The sequence below is a fragment of the Oryzias latipes genome, chromosome 23, assembly GCF_002234675.1.
Source record: "Oryzias latipes chromosome 23, ASM223467v1".
Classification (NCBI taxonomy): Eukaryota; Metazoa; Chordata; class Actinopteri; order Beloniformes; family Adrianichthyidae; genus Oryzias; species Oryzias latipes.
In genome coordinates, this window is record NC_019881.2 from 15,193,616 (window position 1) to 15,216,095 (window position 22,480).

General features: G+C 38.2%; 1 protein-coding gene across 5 annotated transcripts in view; it reads right to left on the reverse strand.

Moving 5' to 3' along the window:
• LOC101165273 (MICOS complex subunit MIC19) overlaps nucleotides 1-22,480 on the reverse strand; it is an 84,804-nt gene that overhangs the window by 56,634 nt on the left and 5,690 nt on the right. For all 5 annotated transcript variants that reach the window (XM_020714023.2, XM_011491132.3, XM_011491133.3 and 2 more), the window contains 2 exons: nucleotides 18,017-18,110; nucleotides 1,811-1,991 (listed from right to left, as the gene is read on the reverse strand). In XM_020714023.2, the coding sequence (XP_020569682.1) occupies nucleotides 1,811-1,991; nucleotides 18,017-18,110 (275 nt within the window). The remainder of the gene's footprint in view (nucleotides 1-1,810; nucleotides 1,992-18,016; nucleotides 18,111-22,480) is intronic.

Below are 22,480 nucleotides of genomic sequence, written 5' to 3' on the forward strand. Positions count from 1 at the left end.
TAAGCTTAGTGACAGTTTCATTCATTTGGTCACAACAGCAGTTTTGACAAGCTGTAGAAACGGCCATGAGATGTGCAACAGTCCGTTGAGGGCCTGACGCTGTGTCACTGCTACATCTTTATATATTTATATGAGCCACCTGCATTCCCATACAGATTTGCCCATTTTTTGCCCACAGACAGCCCATATCCACTCGTAAAGGTAGTTATATCTAAGACATAATGTGGTCAGGCAGTGTGCAAAGTTGGCAAATGGCTCAAGTTGGGTTTTGTTTAAAAAATGTTTCCATTCCAACACCAATACAAGCAGTTTATACCAGCATTGTGTTTTTAGTGATATGTTTTTAATCAAATTGACAACAGCTTTAAAAATATTTATAACATTAAGTTCCCCCTTTTTGATAAGATAAAATAAGAAACCAAGATATGGGTTTTTGAACAATAAAAGCTTCTGTCAACTCTTAAACTGAAAGGAGCTTTTGCTAATGCTTTGAATGAATTGTATTTCCATCTCTACTGGCTTATATTCAACCTTTCAATGATATTGGCTTTTTGGTTGAGAACAGAATTGGGTTTAGATCTCTTTGGCCTTTCATAAAATGTGAAAAACACATCTGACATCAAATCCAAACACAAGCAAACACACTTGTTCGCTGCTTTTATCAATAATTTGCTTTTCCTTTTAGCTCCTGACATCATCATCTATATTTGACAGCCATCCACTACCAACTTTAGATTTTTACACAAACTATTGTGCATAGTGGCTGGCTCCCACAAACTGTTTGGTCTCACAACCTAGAAATTATATTTAGAAAAAAAATTCAATGTCAAAAAGTAGTGAATTTTTTGTAGTTAAAAGAAAATACTAAATTCTGATTCCCAGTTCTTATCATTACTGAACTTTCAGTAACAGATTGTAACCTTTACGTATATCAATATCAGATACACAGTAGATATTCAATGTACACCGGGCTAGATCAGAAGATCTCTGTTCGACTCTAGGAGTGGAGAAAGAGACCGACACTGAGTTGCGTTTGTTGGTACCATGTAATTGAAAAAAAACAAAAGGAAAAAAAACAATTGCAATCACCGACACATAGAATGGCCGTACAATATTTACAGGAAAAAATAATTCACACTTGTAAATAATACTTTTTCCTCCTCCAAGAAAGTTCAGTTTCTCACGATTCGACTCAATAGTTCATTGCAAGAGTTCAGAGTCCGTTACAACGGCCAAGTGTCCAACAGAGGGTAATCCTGAGTGAAGGATAGGGATTGTAAGAGTGAAAATTGTGAATGGCCGCGTAACTGAATCAAAAGAGAACTGAAGGGAAGGAAAAGAGGGTGGCTGAAGAAGCCTCCTACCAGCCCGACCAGAGCAGGTGGAGTTCATAGGGTGCTCTGGACTAATTGCCCAGAGTTCCGGTTTGGTTCTAGGTCCTGGGCTGTAGCTCACCATCAAGAGTAATCACCTGACCAGTTCTGTTCTTCTAAGTTCGTGGGTCACTCGTCTCCGGACAATCGGCGCCAGCAGTTGGCTTCTCCAGCTAAACACCCGAGCCTTCCTCACACGTTTCTCCCGGCAACCTACCCACAGCTGTTTTTAAAGGGTTCCGATTGCACGGCCGAGTCACATGGCCGCGTGACGCACCGACGCACGTAGGGTGACGATGTCATCACGTACGAGATGCGAAAGGAGACTAAACGCAGTATCTCACCCGGGTTACAAGATACCCACCTTTAAATAGGTTTTGAGTAGCAGTTCACCTAACAAAAACTGTATATTGGTCTTGTTTTGGAAAGGTACTTACAAAGAGTTGAGCACGAAGCTTCTCATCCTCTGTGGCGATCCTCTCTCTAATAATAGTCTGGTGGAGGTTTTCTCTAACTGCAGCCCGCTCTGCAGAGAGAATCTTGGAAACTTCATCTCGAAATTGGGACTGAGCCTCAACTTGTGCTTTCGCTGAAAGTCTGGCTTTTTCAGCCTCATACCTATAACATAACAAAGATAAAAATATGTCAACACTTTCATGCAGACTAAAATCTCAAGATGATATTTGAGCTCAATAACAAAGGATGTAAATAAAAAATGTTTAAAAAGGCCTGCACGATAATTTTTTTACTGTAGTAAAAAGTGATATAAAGTTCCAGAAGTTACAACAAAATGCAAAAAGGACAGGGAACAATGTACCTTAAAATAATCTCTTGGTATAGAATACAGGTCAATAGCAGGTGAGTCAGTCGACTCTATAGAAATCCAACTCAAATTCAATCACACTTTAACTTTTTTAGGAAAGTAGCATGCTACTGATGGCTACACATCTCTGAACCATTGACAGTATATGATAACTGGAACATTCTTGCTCTGATAACTGTTCTCATGCAAATTTTATTTCTGTTTTCCTTTATTGCAAGTTATAAAGTGGTCAATCAGATGCCTTAATAAATGCCTGCTGTTTTCATGTTGAATTTTCGAATTGTTTGATTGTCAGGTTCACCCGAGTCCGTTTTCAGGTGGTAGGAGTGTGGACTTCCAACAAGCTCACTCCTGTTTGGTGAAAGTGGTTGCCAAAGAAAAAATTAACTCAGACCAACTCGGACCAATTACTGCTTATGGAGATTGTCTGGCTTCAACATGGAAGTGTCCTTATTACAAATAAATGGCGACATAATCAAGTTCGTGCATCAAGCCATATTCTACGTGTGACGTCGCAATCACTTGGTCCAGTTCTCATATACAGTCATTGGTTGAAACCCCCTTTTTCAGAATCAGAATCACTTTATTTGCCAAGTACAGCGCATGTACAGGGAATTTGTCTTTGGTTACTTGTGCTCTCGTGCAAACTAGCAAGGTAAAAGGATAAATAATAAAAAGATAAATAATAAAAAGAAGGTAGATGTAAGGTAGCTGTATGAATAAATAAACATAACTAAATAAAGAAATGGATTAAAATAAAAAAGTCAAAAATGCAGCAGCAGTAATTCCAGTTTGACAGTTTGTGATTGTATAATGTCCTTGAGTAGTCCGGTGTCAGGAGTTCATAAGAGTGACAGCTCGGGGGAAGAAGCTGTCTTTGTGGCGAGTGGTTTTGGTTCGCATTGTTCGCATTTTCCTCCTAAAAGATCTGAAACAGCAAAATGTTTGCTTTTAACTTAAACTTTCTGTTAACCATGCCATGAACAAGAGGAGTGAGAAAGAAAAACCCTCCAAAGTAGGAGGGCAAAAGACTGAGCTTTTTGGATGAACCTGGGAAAGAAAAAAACATTTTTAATGTTTCAGATCTTGAAACAAGTTCTAGAATATTAAGGTTCAAAACTGGGTATAAAATTGAAGAGGCAAAAAAGACAATGTAAAACTTTTTTAAATAATCCTGGGCTGCTTTAATTCACACCTGTTTGTAAAATTACTGTCACTTTGAAGCATAGAAACACGACAATCACCTGTGATATTGATTTACATATTCTTTATGTACTTCACATCTCTTATAATGTCCCTTCTATAATAATACATATTGTCATATGAGAGTAACATCACAGTCAAGGTCAATTCAAAGCAAGAATACCCTTAAAACCTGAAGTATTTAATGTCAGATCAATTTATTTTAGTAGCAAATAATCACATCCGAGAGTCATTTCACAGTCATTATCTAACATCACCACAAAATAGGAATTACTGTGGTGTAGACAAAGCCAGTACACTCTCTGCAGACAGGACCACCGTTTGAACCCTGTCACCGAGTTCTCATTGTTGCCTAGCAACTAACTCCCTTTGCAGTGACAGTGTGCTTGATTGAATAAGAAGGAACATCCCTGAAACCCCTGAAAGTCTTCCTCTGGTTGAAATCAAACAATGTGGCAAGGTACACCAAACATGAAACAGGCAGCGTGAGTGTCAGAGTGAGTCATGGCCCACTGACAGAAGATGAGGATGTTAATAAGCATCAGTCATTGAAAGATTCAAGCAGAGGATTCAAACAGAACGGGGAACATAAATTGGTAATGCACTAGCGAGAAAAGCAAAATCATATTCTATTCAATCACATAAAATAAAAAAAAATGTTTGTTTAGATCTTTGTGATCAAGGCTATAGCTGATAATATGTTTAATTTAAACGTTATACTTATATGGTGCTTTATTACGTTCTTTGAAGGCCCAAAGTGCCTTCTAGTCCCATTCACCCACGCACAGACACATTCCCACTCTGCTGCCGAACACAGACGCCAACCTATAGCCACCAAGAGGAATGTGGGGTTCAGTGTCTTGCCCAAAAACACTTTGGCACATGGGGGGGGGGGGGGGGGGGGCAAGGTGGGAATCAAACCTGCAACTTTCTGATTAAAGGTTGAACACTACCTCTGCACCATGGCCCCCCTATAAAGCTTCATTCATTTATTTGCTTAGGTCTTATTAAAGCTATAACATATTTACAGCCAACAAAGGTATGTGCGCCTCCTCATGGCAGCTTCTCAAAATGTGTTTTTATTTGCCAGTTTTGACATTTTAACAGTTATTGTTAAGGTAAAGTAAAAAATAAAGTTCTTAATGTGAACAGGCACTGAATTTTACGGAAAAAAAACTTGATTAGTTTGTTTTCCAAAGAGAAGATGATTAAGGAAGAACAAGTGAGGGTGCTGAAGGTGTAACAATGAAAAAAATAATTGAAATTTGCTTGATTGGCCCAAAAGCATAGACTGATTTGACATCTGCATTGAGTGACCCTTCTACTCAAACATTCCAAACAGGAAATGCACTCTGGCTCCACGAAGGAAAAGTCCCATAGACGTCTACTGAAACATAACCAGCTATTACTTAGTCATAATACTTGTCAGAAGAACCATTCCTTTAGTTTAACTTATACAAGTCATGAACTGACCAATTAGATGTTTTAGTAAAAGCATGTGGTCTCCCATTGAACAATCAAAATGATGGATTCTCCTGAGCCGCCTTGCAAGTGGTAGGGGTGTGAACTTCCAGCAAGCTCACTCTTTATTGGCAAGTGGTTGCCCTATTGATGATGACTCAGACAGACTTGGACCAATCCCGGCTTACTGACCGATCCGGCTCCAACATGGCAACTTTGTTAGAGCTGGAAGAAAGTCATTTTCCATGTGTGGTGTCACACTCACCCGGTCCAGTTATCATTTAAAGTCAAAATGCAAATGAGTTCATGCAGTCTACTGACAGTTTACCTGTTAGCGGTATGGCGTTTCATCTCTGCCATAAAGTGAAAGGCCGTAAAGACAACTGAGCGGGCGTATTCAGGAACTGAGTGAGCAAACCACCTTACAACTACGCAGGCCCAATTCCAACTGAGCATATCCGGCGAGGGAGCGGGCCGGGGCTTTCATTTTTCAGAGTGGGGGGGGGGGGGGTGTTAACAGGTGGCTCTTGAACTGCATGCGGTTCTCTGCCTTTTGTCATAGTTTCTATATACAAAGGAGAATTGACTGCGCAGGATCATCGCTCACTTAGGATTACAGGCCTGCAGTTCTAAAATACGGGGTCGCTCAGTTAGAATTGCGCCTGCGTGGTTGAAAGGCTCGCTCACTCAGTTCCTGAATACGCCCGCTCAGTTGTCTATACGCCCTTTCACTTTATGGCAGAGATGAAACACCATATAGCAGGCGATGATGCATGTAAAGTCTTGAGCTGCTTCTAAGCGACAGTCCAAACCCAGATTTATTCTCTGAAGATTTATAACCGTTTCGCTGCTACACTTTCTTTCTTCTTCATTTATTTGTTCTCTTCTTTAATAATTTATACTATAAATGAAATTCCCTTTGAGGATTAACATTTTTTTTCAATTAGACTGAATTAATTATACAATCCTTAAGCACATGGTTGCAGGCGTAAATACTGTATATGCTTGTTGACCTCTTGGCGTTGTTATGCTTGACATTAAAACATGCACACACACGCACACACAATTTCTAAGCCTAAATGAAAAAAAATCTCTCTTTCTTAACTGCTTTGTGTAGGTACAAGAGTGCTAAGTGCTGAATTAAGGATAAACCAGTCAAACAGATTGCAGAGATTCCTTCAGCTTTAGCAATGACATGTACACCTAATAAAAGTATGCCCGATACCTCAAAGCTGCCGGCTGCCCTGCAACACACTGAAATGTCACAGAGCAGAAGGAGGAAAGGGACAAAGGGAAGGGAAGAAAAGAAGAAGAGTATAGAGAGAACGGGAGTTGTGGCAACATGACATGTTTGGCCTTATTTAAGTGAAGCAAAGCGCGAGGGAGGCAGAGTGGGAGAAAGAGATGGAGTGAGACCAGCCATGTCCAGTCTCACAGTCCACTGGGCTGCACACGTCAGCATACTTCATCCATCATCAGGCTCTGACTAACGCACACACAAACATAAGGGGAGCCTCCTAATGGCCTTTTACATTCACCATTTCCCCCACGATTCACGCCTCCCTGGCTGCACTGCTAATGCGTCCAAACTACCTTTACTTAAGAAGCTTTTACTATTTCAGCAACTATGACAGATGAAGGACAGTAGGGTTTTTTTCTTTACAATGGTACTCCCGCAGATCAGAAAAACAGCAAAGTGAACCTTTTTGACATGTCTTTGTTGATGTAAGCAAAATGGGCTCAAATAAGAATTTGACCGAATGAAAAGGCTCTTGTAGGATTTTGTGTGTAAAAAAGCACCTGGTGCTTTGTCACAAAGTTGGTGGAAAAATAGTGGAAAGTTTGGGACATATTAAAAAGTGACAAATGCTAAATTGGTGCTAGGATCATCCAATGAGCATTCTGCCAGAAAAATATTGTGTAAATATCAAATTGATTATTTCAGAAGTTTTGAAAATACTTTTTTGACATCTTCTGATGACCCTAGACTATAACATAAAAGAACGTGGCGGAGAAAACAGACAGCAACATGCACACATAAAAAAAGTCTTTCTTGTGACTTCCCCAAGTGCTAACCCAAGCAAAGACTGCTATCACTAGCCGGATGCCATCTGTCTGCTTCACCTCTATTGCTTTGCAGTCATTATTGCCCTGTCTCTGGGATATTGGACGCATTTTTCATTCGACTGTAGAAGATTGGCACAGTGAGGGAAAGGGGGGCTTTGATGTGGAGAACGTTTGAGTCAGACAAAGAGAGGAAGCATGACAGTCCCCAAACATGAGAGAGAAAAAGTATCATGTCTTTGGAGGATTGCTGGATTATTTTGGCCTGGCAAAGAGTAGTTTTAGATCACGCTCTGATCTTCGCTCAGAAAGAATCATTTTGGTCGTTCATTGGGCCGAGTCCGGAAAAAGACACACAAGAACCAGAGAGGAGTCATAAATTTAAGAGCCACAAAGTAGTACAACCTGTGTTTGACATACTATTTTTTTAGAAAGTGACCTAAAACAAAAATATGTATGTTTTCAATACTCTACTACAGTATATCGAATATATCTGGCATTTAAGCTGATGCTTAATGCTTTTTTAACTGTTAGCATATCAGCACACACCACCTGTCTTTCCCAAACACATAAAAAAACATTTTTGCTTGATGTCAACCTTCTATCCTTGGAAGATCCATTTCAATAAGGTTCTTGGGGAGTCTTGTATACAAGCAAAACAGTACAGCGTCAGTCAAGAAAGCTTTGGAACAAAACCATTTAAGGACCCAATGCATTATTAATGACAGCAATAATGCTGTAGAATGCCGGCTGTAAATATTTTATGGTCCCTAGAATGGGATCCAACACACGTGCATACATCACACATGAATGTGGTGCATTTCGGCAATATGAGGGGTGTTAAATTCAAAAGGGTGGTAAAGATATGGTAATAAATGTATGAATAAAAAGTAAGAAAAGTGATTAGAACATTGTGACAAAAGAGTTTCATATTTCTGTTGTTTAGGATAGACTAAACCCAGGAAAAAATTTCCTGGGTTTGATTGTTTACGGGGTTTGATTGTTTACGGTACTTATACATTCCCCAAGGTAACATAAATGCATCATTATTCTAATTTAAGTAATACTGGGTAGTTTTAGCCCTTTTTTTTTGGGGGGGGGGGGGGGGGGGGGGTGTCCAACACTTAAGGAGTAAAACCCTGTTTTTTTTTCTTTTTTGTTTACAGGACAATGGGATCACAATAAGCAAATAGTTGCTTCAGGTCAAGAACAATCAGACAGAGAGCAAGTAGTAGATTGGTGATGCTTATGGTCCTATTGATCACTGCTTTGTTACAGTCACAACATGATGAAGATATAGCTAAGAAACAAAATGTAAAGACTTATCGATAAAAAGTAAATAGCAAAAATCGAAAAGCAGAACATTTGCAAATGAGAGCCTAAAACAGTGTGCTAAACTGCAAAGAAAAAAAATATATATATTAAGAATTAGGTATGTTTATGTTTTGAAAACCTACCCACTTAATAACAATAAAAAAACAACAACAAAAAGACTGAACAAATACAACTATGTTAAACTCTCTGTGGGTCTGATCCCCAGTAATAAGAAATGTATTGCTTACTTTGAAGGGAGGCAAAAGCTCAGACAAGGTCAATGTTCTCAATTAAAAATCTGAAATGTAATTATATTGGACAAGCCACCATAGCCTGCTAGCCTTGAAATAGTAGCCAGCATTTTTCTAATACCAACTAACCTTTAAGTGATATGGCCATTCAAACAAGAGGATTGTACATAGAATAGTGGAGGAAGAGAAGACAAGGTGAGAAACCCAAATTAAGGATTGAAAGCATAAAATTTGTATAGAGGAAATATACAACATTTAAAAAATGAAAGAATATGAAAAAAGACAAAACAAGAGGGGCAGAATGAAGTTAAGTGTCCCGAGAGTAAATAAAAGTAAAAAAGTAAGTAAAAAAAATACAAAATTAAAAAAACTGAACAAATGGTGACAAAAGATGTATTAGGTTGAGGGAGAAGAAAGGCTACGATTCTCTACCCTCATCTTACCTCCTCACCCATCCTTTTCTGTGCCGTTCTGCTCTGATGCCTCACAGAGAAGCAGCAGAAGCAAATCTACTTTGCACGCCCACTTCCCCCTACAAATCAGTTTAGGCTGCACCTAAATAAAGTCAGAACTTAGAGCCCTTAACTTGACTTCTTCCAGAGCAAAATATGCAAAGCCAGATCACTGGGGTTCACACATTTCCCTAAAGCCGAGCAAAAGAAACGTGGTCTAATCTAAATACCAGAAACCCTCACATTCTCAGAGCCTAAGCACTACGAATAGTGCAAGAGACAGAATAGAGAAATTCTTCTTATTAAATGATCTTCAATTCAGACACAACCAGCAGGGTGTGACAAAACTGAATTATGAATGACTCCTGTTTGGTTTTTGTGTATCCTGGAGCAACTTTTAATAAATGAGAACAGAAAAAATATATATAATACGCAATATGTAGATTCATTTGAAAGACCATGACAATATAAAGTGTCTACTACTCACACTTAGGTTACACTCTGTAGTTACTGCAAAAAAAAAAAGTTTTTCATTTCTCTATTTGTTAAGACAACTTCATAAATTGCCAAATACATTTGGTCAAACAAAAAGCAGAATTAAAAAAAAGAAAAATACAGTCATGAATTTTGATTATGAGGCAGTACAAGAAGAGTGTCAAGCTATGTTTATACCGCCTTTGGCAATGTGCGTTCAAGCAACCACTTTCTATTTACATGGTCGGAGTGTTTGGGCATGTTTGTCTGTCTTGTGTATGTCGTGTGGTAACGTTATAATGTGTTTAATTTTGTTGTTGTCGGTTAGGAGTGGTGTTGAGTTTGGGATTGGATCCCTATAAGCATAAGCTTCTTCCAATCTCCTTTCAAATCAAATTTTCAAAGTCTTGTAAAGACTTATTTTATTTTATGTAATTGTTGTTTTGATTTGAAATTAAACATGATTGATTGATTGATTGATTGATTGATTGATTGATTGATTGATTGATTGATTGATTGATTGATTGATTGATTGTCTGTGAACGCGTGCAAATGCTTGCAAATGCTGTCTACGTACAAAACACGCAGCCATTGGACACACGTTGAAAGTTAAACCAGGTCGAACTTTGACCAATCAGGGCTTCGGATTTGGTAGTGATTTTCATTCACAGAAGTGCCAGCCGTTTGAAAATGAATCATGGAGGAGGAAATAATTGCGGTTTATGCCCGACTGGGATTACATGACACCACGTTTTTCATATATCGGAATAGAGCTATGAAAGAAAAAGCCAGAAACACAATTCATGAGATTTGCACCTTCCAGCTGGGTGGAAAAAGCACTTGCTTATTTATAACAATAAATACAACTTTTTTTTTAACTGCATGTGATGGAACTTATGGGTGTTTTTTATTATTTTTTATTAATCCTGTAGTTTAAGTAAAGTTGCAGACACACCAATGATGCTTTTTTTAATGCTATATATAAAAAGAAATTCATCATTTCCTGAAAAGCTAGAGTTTCACCCAGTAAATTGCTTCTAGTGTGCGCCTCAAGTTGAGATGAAATAACATGAAGGCTTTGAGATGACATATTTTAGGTTTTGGCTTCAAAAAATAGCCTTGGATCACAATGTGCAGTCCAAAGTATTATGGAGTTATTTCAGTCTCAATAATCAGAAATGCACACAACCGGTTTTACAAATACACACGCTCCGATTCACAAATGTCATTTTATGCAAACGTGAAAAATAAATTCGGAAATACACACCCTGTGTTTCACAAACACACAGATTGTGTTTCACAAATGCACACTAAATGTTTTACAAATGCACAATAAGTGTTTCTCACAAATGTGCACACTGTTTTTCACAAAAACATTTTAGAAATTCACAATAAATGTATCAGAAATACACAGTAAGTGCTTCACAAACGTGATTTTTAGTTACACATGTGATGTGAACTCACAGATCATTCGAATTGCAGACTGTGCATTCAAAATCCCGTTCTCGTTTGTGAATCTCCCCGTGTGTGTGAGAGATTTTTCTACGGTGAATATTGAGACTCATCTGACGGAGCGGGTCAACTAATGTCACCATTGGCTAGTGAACCTGTCAATCAAACTCATCGGCAAAGCAGGCGGGTTCGCTTTTGGCCAATCGAATGGCCCCTTACACTTTCTCTACGCTTTCTGCAGGTGGCAAAAGCTCCGCCCATATTTGATTCTGTACCAGTCGGTCGTTAGCGTGTTAGCCTTAGCATGGCTTGTCGGTTTATTTGCCTTGGGTTGTCAAAAATTACTGGCTTGTGCAACTTTTCAGTGGACCTGGGAGCAAGGCAACAGTGGTTGAATGCAGTTGACATAGAATCCATCGAACTCTGTACTGGTCATGAGATTTAAAATGAATGTTTCACTCGGGATTGTTTGTACGTTATTCTCTTAGCTTTCATGCTAGCGTCATTTCAACACTCAGACACAGTTCCCTTCGGTCGTGATCATCTGAAGGTGGAGGAGAAAAATCTTTAACTTCCACAGAAGGTTTTGTGGAGAAACTGGCATCACTTTGCTCCGTACCACGCAGTGGGACTACATTACCTCAAGTTCATCTCACTGTCAATCACAGACGCCCAATATACACCTCCCCTGCTCAGCCCAAAGTCACTTTGATGGACCTTAATTTTATTTTTTTAATAACTCAAATGTCATTGATTTTATATTGTAACCATATACATATACACCTCTTGGCCAGGTCACCCTTGCAAAAAAGATCCTCATCTCTCTGGGTTTTATAGCTGGTTAAATACTACACAACAAAAGATGGTCATAGAACAACAAAGTGCAAACATTCACCCTTTATTGCAGAGTAAAATTCAGTGAAAACATGGACAGATTAAAACATCAAAATTTAAGCAAATGTGGGATCTCTACTGATTTGAATTTTATTTAAAGTGGAACTAATTTTCATAACTTCCTTACATACAATGAAGTCCCTTGAACAATACAGCAGTATTGATTTGAACTCTGTCTTACTCCCCTCAGTCTCTCTTCTTCTGTATGTAATTATGTCGCCTAAATTAAGTTCTAAACAAACGGGACAGTAAAGATGTAGGTCCACTCCCACACGGTCTGAATTAAACAATGGATTGATGTCGTCTTGCAGTTCCAACATTTGTGGACCCAAAAGAGGACTGTCCCATTCCAGGACATTGATCCCAGGATGAGGTTCAGCCATGGATCCACTCTCCTCCCATTCAATCTCTGGAACCAGCATACCCTGACAAAAAAAAAAAAAAAAAAAAGATACTGTTTATGAACAGCACTGTTTTTTTTAATGTTTTAGATTATGTAGGAACAGAGACCCACTAATAATGACTTATATTGTTTCTAGCAGGCAGACCTAATATCTCCATAACTGTTTATAATTTGCAAATAAGTGACTCTTAACAAAGTAGTGAGATTAGTACAGCTGATGGCTCATAATGCCAAACATTGTGATGCATTTTGAACTTGCAGATGTGCTATTCTTCCTACTTGATTTAAAAAACCAAACAATTTAGGGAAATAGTTTGCACCACACAACAATAATACTTTTCATTCATTTTTGATGAAAATTCCTTGTAGTCATTGTGATTTCATCATACTGTTCTTGATACTTTCCACTTTAGTCGAACTGCACACAAATCAGTTGTCCAGTACAGTGAGATTAAATAAAGCAGGGTTTTTCAACCAGTGTGTGTGCCGCGGGAGATGGTCAAGTGTGCCGTGGGGAATTGCCCTACTTCACTGATCTGAAATCATTTTCCATCTCCAGGAAATCAGCTCTTTGTTAATCCAAACAGGCACTGATAAAACACTGAGTAGTTAGGAATATAAAAGATCTTAAAATGACTTTTTCTTTGTGTTTATTTAATTCTATAAAATACATTTTGATAAGGTTGACAGTACCGTGATTTAGCTGCAGCTATAACCTTGTAAGGAAAAGTCCCGCCCCTTTAACTGTCTCCACCAATCATTCTTGAAGGCTTAATCACATGTCATCAGTCTGACCAATGAGAAGTGGTTAAAGTTTTCACTTCCTTGTTTTTAATTCTGCTGATAAAGTCGCTCAGTTATAACAAAAATACCAGCTAAAGCTTGTCTTTAGCGGTGTAACTTTCCACAGAGTCCGGTGTCAGACCGTGGAACAAGAGAACAAAGGTTGAAAAACACTGAAATAAAGCACTTACCCGGGGATCAGAAACAGGGTTCTGGGTCAAGCCCAAATGCCACAGCTGATTTGGTGTCATGCTTTGCTCCGTCCTGATTGGCTGTCCCACGCGTCACTAAAGACATCCAAACTGGCCTGAATGCGTGGTAGGAAGATGTAATGGCAGCAGAATACGTGATGTTACTGATATTGAGCAAGTCTTGGTCCTCAGGAGAGTGCAGGATGTTGTAATATAAACCAGTAACAGTCATGAAGACATCACACCAGAGGAGCTCAATCCTGTATTTGGAAAAAAGCAAAAAGAAATATTATATTGTCAGATTTATTTTTAATACATCATTCACTTTTATGTATATATTAAAGCATCTAAAACTAGGTTCAACTCACCGTTGATTGTGTGTACACTTTTCCCACAATGAAGCCGTTTGTGTCAGTTGTACGTACTGTGAGCATTAACTCGGCTATGCCCACGTTTTCTCCTCCGTGATCTCCTCTCATCCTGACAATAACATGAAAATCAAGTCTCAAACACATAATTACAAATGCATCGCCAATACGGTACACATCAACTTAAAATGTAATGTTCTTATGTATGATGCCAATAAGTAGAATTTCTAGGTTAGATAAATTGCAGGAGTGGGTTACATGTATCACTGGGGAAAAAAATGAGGTGAGAGAGACTGTTAAGGGGGGGTAAAATGTTATTCACGAGGGGAAAGTTTTAGAGTTGGCTTTGTTTTCAGAGGAGTCTAAAAAAAGTTATTTTATTTTTGTACAAAAAACCAAGTACTTATACTGCCTGATATGTGAATAAAAGATTTCTTTATGAAAAACATGAATACCTCAGAGGTAAGCCATAAACGTTCACAGCGTCACTGAAGAAGGCCAAGTGGGTGTCTGCACAGTTGTTCTCTGCTATCTTCTCAGGTACAAGATCTATGGAATACAAGTACAAATACTTTCAACTGACAGATATTTACAGGGGCAAAAATGCTAAATTCCCAATTGACAGGTAAAACAGTAATACAATAGGATGATAAAATATGAAATAGAATAGAATAGAAAGGTATTTAGGATGTCACGCTTCAGCAATTTCTAGAGAATAAATAAAAACACAACAAACATGGATGGATCATTTAGCTGTCTGAGATTAAATTACATAATTTTCAAATATTAGAAAGGGGAATTTTTTAAAACACTCTTGCTATGATAACTTGAGCTTGTAGTAAAGAACAGCTTTAAAAAAATATCAGAGACAAGACACTGATCACAGGAAGCCTGTGTGTAATACTTACAGTAACTTCTACTCAAATCACTGTTGACAGCAGATTTCTCCCATCCGCCCTTTCTGTGACTACTTATTGACTACAAAACAGCCTAAAAACACAATGTTTGGGATTCTTGTCATTTTGTCATTGGAAGTAAAGATACGGGGAATTTAGTGGCTGTCACTCTGACACAATCTCATAGGGCTGGTCATCACAATGAATACGGGTTCTAACGTTAGAAACGTTAATGAGGCTTCTTTCATTCTCAGTGGATTCATGTATGTTATGTTTAAAAAAATGCCGTTTTCATGAATGTCATATGAATTAACTTTGTTGCACATATCCACCCCGTCTTAAAGTCTGGGTTGTGAAAAGACTGTCTAACTTTAACCCGGATCGCGTTTACATAAAGGCAGCACACGGGACAGCTAACTTACTAGCTAGTTAGCATAGCATCAGTGTTTAAACAAATCCCCGTCTCTAAATCAATACTTTTTATTAAACTTTCTGTGCTGCTGTAAATCCGGCATGTTTTCCCCTTGGCTCCTTATGAATCATGTTAAGAACCTACATTGGCTGTATATCTAGCTTGAACCGACGCGCTAGCTTAAACTTCCCTCACACTCACAGGGCAGGCAGACACAATTTGAGTCGAAAGCCGGCTAGTTTCGAGGCCCCTGGTTGGTTGTAGTTACTCGTGTTGTGTGAAGAGCTGGTATGCCAAGTATAAAACTTGACAAAACCATCATAAGTCCTCCCCCGCTTTCATAAAAAATATGACCGCACAGGCTAAGCTAAGCTAATTTGCGGTGGGGGTACTCTGCAAACGACTCGGCTGCAGTGTTCATAAAGCATTCACACATGTCACTTGGCTAAGGAGACCGCTTCAACTTAGTATTCAATAACATTACAAGATGTACAACGAGGGAATGATAAAATAAGTGCATTACTTACGGGCTGAGACTGTTCCCGTTCTGAAGACCTCTCCGCCATGTTTGCCGCCCGCGTCCTCCCAACTGCCGTGCTGAACAGCTCCCTCCCTCGTCAGTTGAGAGTGAAGAGTGTAAGGGGCCATTCGATTGGCTAAAAGCGAACCCGCCTGCTTTGCCGATGAGTTTGATTGACAGATTCACTAGCCAATGGTGACATTAGTTGACCCGCTCCGTCAGATGAGTCTCAATATTCACCGTAGAAAAATCTCTCACACACACGGGGAGATTCACAAACGAGAACGGGATTTTGAATGCACAGTCTGCAGTTCGAATGATCTGTGAGTTCACATCACATGTGTACCTAAAAGTCACGTTTGTGAAGCACTTACTGTGCATTTCTGATACATTTATTGTGAATTCCTAAAATGTTTATGTGAAAAACAGTGTGCACATTTGTGAGAAACACTTATTGTGCATTTGTAAAACATTTAGTGTGCATTTGTGAAACATAATCTGTGTGTTTGTGAAACACAGGGTGTGTATTTCCGAATTTATTTTTCACGTTTGCATAAAATGACATTTGTGAATCGGAGCGTGTGTATTTGTAAAACCGGTTGTGTGCATTTCTGATTATTGAGACTGAAATAACTCCATAAAGTATCCTCTGGCCAAAATACCACAGGGATGCGGTACAAAGTCATCCTTTTCAGTAAGCTCTTTCTTTTCAAATCAGTGTTAGATTTTTGCACTAGCACACCACTTCTGAGATACAGCAAATGTGCTATGATTTGTGTGGAGATAAAATGGGAAGGCTGAATAACTCTGTTCTGAGCTCACTCTGTGATGTCACAGTGTCCTGCACAAATAAAAAAAACTGAAATCTGGTATGCAAGAGCTGAAGCTGCAGAAGCCTGCAGACGCATATCTAAACACCTTCAAGAGGGCCGACTTTACTTTCTTTTTCCAATTAGCTTTTTATCTGTAGAAGGATTTTGTCACAGTTCCACATTTTAATTTTTTTAGACATTTGTTACAAATCAGGCAAAATATTTTAGTTTCTAAACAAACTGTAATTCACCATTAGCCTTCCCAACTGCCAACAAATACATTTCACATAACAAGTTAAAGCAGGAAAAAAAATGCTTCTTATTTTTTAAATAGAGGAACAAAAACATTAAAGCACTCAATCATGATTGCTTTTTCCCTTTATTGCTTAGTCAAATTTTAGAGGAACACAAAGCTTGTGCCAGGTAACAAACAAACTCAAACCTGGGAATTCTTGGTTTTTCTGTTAACTGGCAGGAAAGTGCAATTTGCAACATATTCCTGTAAATGGGCATCGATAAAAGCTGCAGGGAACGTAAAAACATAACTTAGAAGACAAATCAATAGACAAAGAATTTCTCAAAACTGTTTGTTACAGTTTCCCTGAAAAACTCGATCCGTGCTTTTGTTTGTTCCCACAAACAAAACCCTTTTAATATTACTGAAATAATAAGGGAGGGGGAAGTTAGTCGGAAATGTGATTTGTTCATTCAAAAGAAATTGCTGGCAATCATGTAGGTCTATGAAGAAAAAGGTGCAGCACAATTATCCTACATCACGGCATGTACACCTACCAATAGTGGACAAAAAGAAAAGGTAATTCAAGGAAGAGATAGCACGAATAAAAAACATAAAAAGTTAATTTTTTTCTTCAGGCGGGACTAATAGATCACCCAATCACCCACTCAGCATAGTGCCCTCCTCTCTTTGATGTGATTAATTGATCCCAATGAAGGAGCGGATGAGAGGAGGGTAGATAGAGGAGGAAGAAAAGTGCTGATGTACTTCGGAAGAAAGGTAAATTGGAAACAGTGAGGATCGGAAAGACTGCTGCTGACCTTTCTGACTATTAATGAAGGCAGCAAAATAGAACAGAAGCAAACGCTAGTGTGGTAATCTGATTCAAGCCAGGAAATCAGAATAGAAAGAAATTAAGAGGGGTAAAGAATACAATTCCTGCCCCTCTGTCTCTATACAAAGTGGCAAAATGCACTAAAATAATTTTAAAAAAAATCTAATTTTGATAGAAAATTTCTAGCAACACCTTAAAGATCTACACCGATCATCTTTTGAGCTCTTTTTAAAGCTTTCTCAGTGGTCTTTCAATTATGATAATGCTATTTTTAGCCAAAATTTTTCTAGGACATAATTTCTGCAGAGCGGAAATTTACCACCAAGTTATGGGCGGGACCATTGGCGCGGAGCAACCATACCCTCCCCATTTCTCCTTCACGATGCTGAGAGCTCTCTGTTTACACTCTATTCCGCTAGCTTACAGCCCCTCATAACTACAACCCAACATTAGCAATACAACAAAAATGGGGAGCAATATTGGAGCTATCCAGCTGTGGAGTTTTGAGCCAGATGCCAGGAAATGAAGACGTACGTAGATCTAGTCGTCTACAAGTGGATGCACCACAGAGGTGCAGACCACCCAGTGTATTTTCTATGTAATACACTCTTTTTCAAACAACCTTTTTTCCTCTGCTCACAAGTTGAATAACGAAATACTCAAACGCAAGTTTAAAGTTAATTTTCTTGATATATGTCCTTTATCATCAGATAAGTGCTACACGAACATGTTAAAAACACCTTACCTTCAATTTTAGAGAAAGAAAGTGTGTGTAGGGTGTTTGTGTGCATGCTGCTAACCAGGCTTGCATGTCTTGCTCTGCTTTAACCCTCTGTTGCTTCAAGTTTTTATGCAGCTCATCAGTGATCTTCTTCTTCAGAGCCTCCTCATCAACTGGAGACAAAAGGACAAAAAAAAACAAAAATAGAGATGAGAAATAAGAAAAAATATGGAAAATCTTTAACATAGACTTTTGGATTTTATCAACACTAAAGAAACAAAAAGGTTCATGAAGTTCCCTTTATTGCTCCAGAGCTTTTTCTAAACTTCCACATACACAAAAAAGAGATACTCACATCCTTCATCCTTAAACACAGTACCGTACTACCCTGTCTACATATATTCATGTCAGGGACAGCATACTTGTAAGACTCTGTGTCCTCAGCGGTCTATCTTGGCAGGTAATTAAGCATGAAAGTAAAGACGCCGGTCGGTGACCAGACCAAATCGTGCTCTGAAGACAGAAGTGGCGTGTGGTGTGCTGCAACACTGCAGTAATGGAAGTGTCTTAGTTTGTCAAGATTGCTCTCCACTGCATTAGTCAGATGGGATAATCCTTATTGTCAGAGTCTATTATTACCTGGTAACAAGTGGTGACAGCAGGGCACAAAAACCTCATTACACTCAACCACGATTAATACTAAGAGAAAACAGTACAAGCCAAAAATGTGTAAAGCCAGATCTTTAATTAGAAAGAAAAACAATCGTGTAATCTGCTTCTAGCACTGGATTGTTTGCAGACTAAAATTGCATTAAGGATTTATCATAGTCTCACATTTTTAAAGATCACAACCAGATGTTGAACTTATGCCATCTCTTTTAGCAAAGGATATTGGTACGAGCAGAACTTTTTGGACTTCTGCATTTATTTCGAATGGATATATTTTGAAAGCTTAAGACAAAAGCTACGTTCACACCGCCCTCGACAATGCAAGTGCAAGAGGCAATTTTGATGAAAAGTCTATGTAAATGCGCGTTTCGAGCTCTCACATGTAGAGTGAGAGCTAGAGTAGAGTAGCTATCCACATTTCTACGACCGATTTTGGGCTCTACATACATAACGCACAAGCACTCGAGGTGCGTTGAAAATTAAACTAGGTCCAACTTTGACCAATCAGATTTGGTAGTGACATATGGATGATGTCCTTTTTAATTCACGGAAGTGCCGACCACTGAAAAGTGATAATGGCGTAGAAATTAGTAACTGCATTTTGCCCCCGAACAGAATTATACAACAGCAGGTTTTTGATCTATTGCAACAGAGCTGTGAAAGAAAAAGCCTGGAGGAAGATTCACGAGATTTCCACCGCTTTTACATTTCCCATTGCCTCTTCCAACTGTAGGTGGAGGACATGTGATAGTTAACAGTAGATTAAAAAAAAAAAAAGAAGAAGCATTCAAGAATCTGCATTTGGTGCGTTCTTGACTGCCCGTCACACAATGTTTAAAACATTTCTCAATCAGAAATTTTAAATGGTCGTCCTTTAATAAACACTGTACTTCTTAAGGAACATGTGGAAATGATACAGTATGTGTCAAGTTTGTGACACTTGAACTTCTATAGAAAGTTGGATTTGACTTGAATGATAACTTTAAAACTTCTGTATTTAAAAAAATGTTTCCAGTTGGAAACCTAAAAAGTCTTAAGTGGACAAGGCTGGAACAACACAGCTTTATATCAACCACTACAACAAAAACAGGAAGTAACGAAGAGAATACAACGTTTCACTGCAGAGTACATCCAAAGGCTGCTGTCACCCGTTATGAAGACCGTGAAAAATATTATCCATCATGTTTGACTGCACTCAGAAAACCCATTGATCTCACTGCAGAGGAGATTGTGGTTACAACTCTATTAGGAGGAAACAGACAACCTATGGGTCTGGAGTCCTGATGGAGGTTCTGCTATAGGGCGTCTGTCGAAACAGTATAATTTAGCACTAGGAAAAGTTGAAACTGCAGCACAATTTGATATGATTGCTACTAAAATAATTTTTTGACTACGACGCATTTAGAAATAAATTTTTACATAACCAAGTTAAAAGAAAACACTGATAAAACTACACAATAAGGACCTTAAAGACAGCTTGATCATTAGTTTTAGCTTTGGGGCTAGATGAAGAGCAAAGAATTTCCACAAAATAATACAGAGAGGAAAGACTAGATGTGCACACAGCAACAACCAACTGAGGTATTTAGCTCAGAACTAAACCAGCAGGAATGTAATTTTCAGTTTAACACGTGAAGTTAAAGCCCACACAACAAATTTAGAATATTATAAAGGTAAACCATGCTGCTAATTACAGAAATTCAAACATATATACAAATGTAGCATAAAAGCAAGTTAATTGTGCTTTTTATGTGACATTGTACTTCCCAAAGACTTAAGTTGGTCTCCTGATTTCCCTGTTATGACAGCAACTGCTAAATGAATATATTATGTGCACTGTTTATAAAGTTCTTTTGTTTCAAAAAGCTATACAATATTTTATTGACATGAGGAGTAAAAAATGGTTTAAAAATAACTTTCAAAAAGTTCAAATTGAACAAAACTGTGGGCTTGTGTTAAAAGCTAAATTGCGCTAATAAAACGTTTTCAAATGAACTCTGCTTATCTCCATTGATAATCAGCTTATTAAAAACCAAAAGGGTTCTCCAAAAATAGAATATGTTTGTAAATGTTAAAGCAAATATAATTTCACATTTAAGTTCTGGATACATTTAACTTTGGAGTTTAAAAAATAGACTTAAAATAATGTCAATGATAAAACAGCTTAAATATTTTACACTGAAAATGAGACTTGGGAGTATGTTGCACTTGTTTCAAAAAAACGGACTTAACAGCTGAAACTTGAATATTGCTATAAACTAATTATAAACTAAATTAGATAAAGAATGTTGTTTCAATTTTTGATAGTTGTGTTTATTGGCTAATTATTTCTAATAATTTTAAATAAATGCTGTTAAAAAGTTTTTATATATTGTTAGATTTTACTTTTTTTTTTTTTATCACCCAAAGAAAGTTACAAAAAAGCCAGTTCCATAGGCTCTGGTATAAATATACATTTTTTAAGCTTATCTTTCTGATGTTTATTATTTATTAAAGGACCAATATTTCTTAAAGAATGAAATATGTCAATAAGATCAGAATGGGTCATTCTTCCTGACATGGGACATTGGATTTAAAATGTAATGCAAATTAGGGCAACATGAAATATTTATAAATATGCTTATAATTTTGGACACAACAAGACTCCAATATAAACCCACATATCAGTTCTGTTATTTCATGAAATCAGAAATCCACTGAAAAATAAGATCACCTTGAATTATGAACATGGTGGAGAGACAAATTAAAGTTTTTATTGGTCAAGGTTTAGAAAAACTTGGGCAAAGTTCAGGCAAAAATGCCAGCTTTGGGCCATTTCTGTTTTTTCTCCACAGCTTTTGTACATGAATGCCTGGGATTGCTAACCAGCCCACAGGGTCAGCAACAGAACAGGTTCTGATATGATAAACACCGTCTGAGGTCCTTGAGGGAGGCTGGTTGGGTCACAGACAATTCCAGATTGACAGAGACCGTGTCAATCCTGAGTAGGACATGTAAATGTTAAAAAGATTAAAAACTCATCATCTTTTTCAACGCGTCTCCCTCCTTTCCATTTCCACCAATCGCTGCACCCTATGGAAAAACCCACAGAGGAGGAGGCGAGCCAGCGGAGCACAGGCTATTGGCAGTGGAGATAATAGACGAAGGCAAATTGCATTTCTCATCAGAAGTTTCATTAACCCTAGGACCCGCGTTGAGGGCATAATCTGTAACATTACCACTTCCTCACGTTTCTACCTCACTCTTAGTCTAGTCACCACACACCTTTACAATGTAAAAATGCAAAAGGGAAAGGGAAAAGTGCCAAGAGACTTGCTACAACTCAAACACTCTGATTATCCGATTTTCCTTTACTCATCTGACTTTTCTGTCAAGTCAGTAGCACCATGAACAAATCTAATCAGTTTCTCACTAAACAACGCAGAGCAGAGGCAGGAGGATACATTTACAAGTTGCTCATTTATCTGGTTGGCTTTCTACCACAAATACCTTAGTCTCTCCCATCTACCCTCTCTCGGCTGAACCTGGGAGACAATATTTAAGCAGGCTATTAGTCCAGAACAGTGTGTATGCTCTGGCATATGAATATTTATAGCATGCTGGAGAAGATGTAGGAGGTTCAACCTTGACAATGGTGTAATCAGCAGACATAGTGACTCGAGCCATGATTTAGAGACAGCCAACCTGCTGAGAGCCTCACTCCAAACCCAACTCTCGTGGACACACATAATCAATGTCGGCCTCATTAAGGTCGTACCCTTTGAGGATTGGGTTGAACTTTGGAACATCTATAACGAGATCCACATTCACATTCATCACACAGGCTTTTTTTTAAATTTGTTAGGGAAAGAGCATGCTCCAAAATATGCTATTC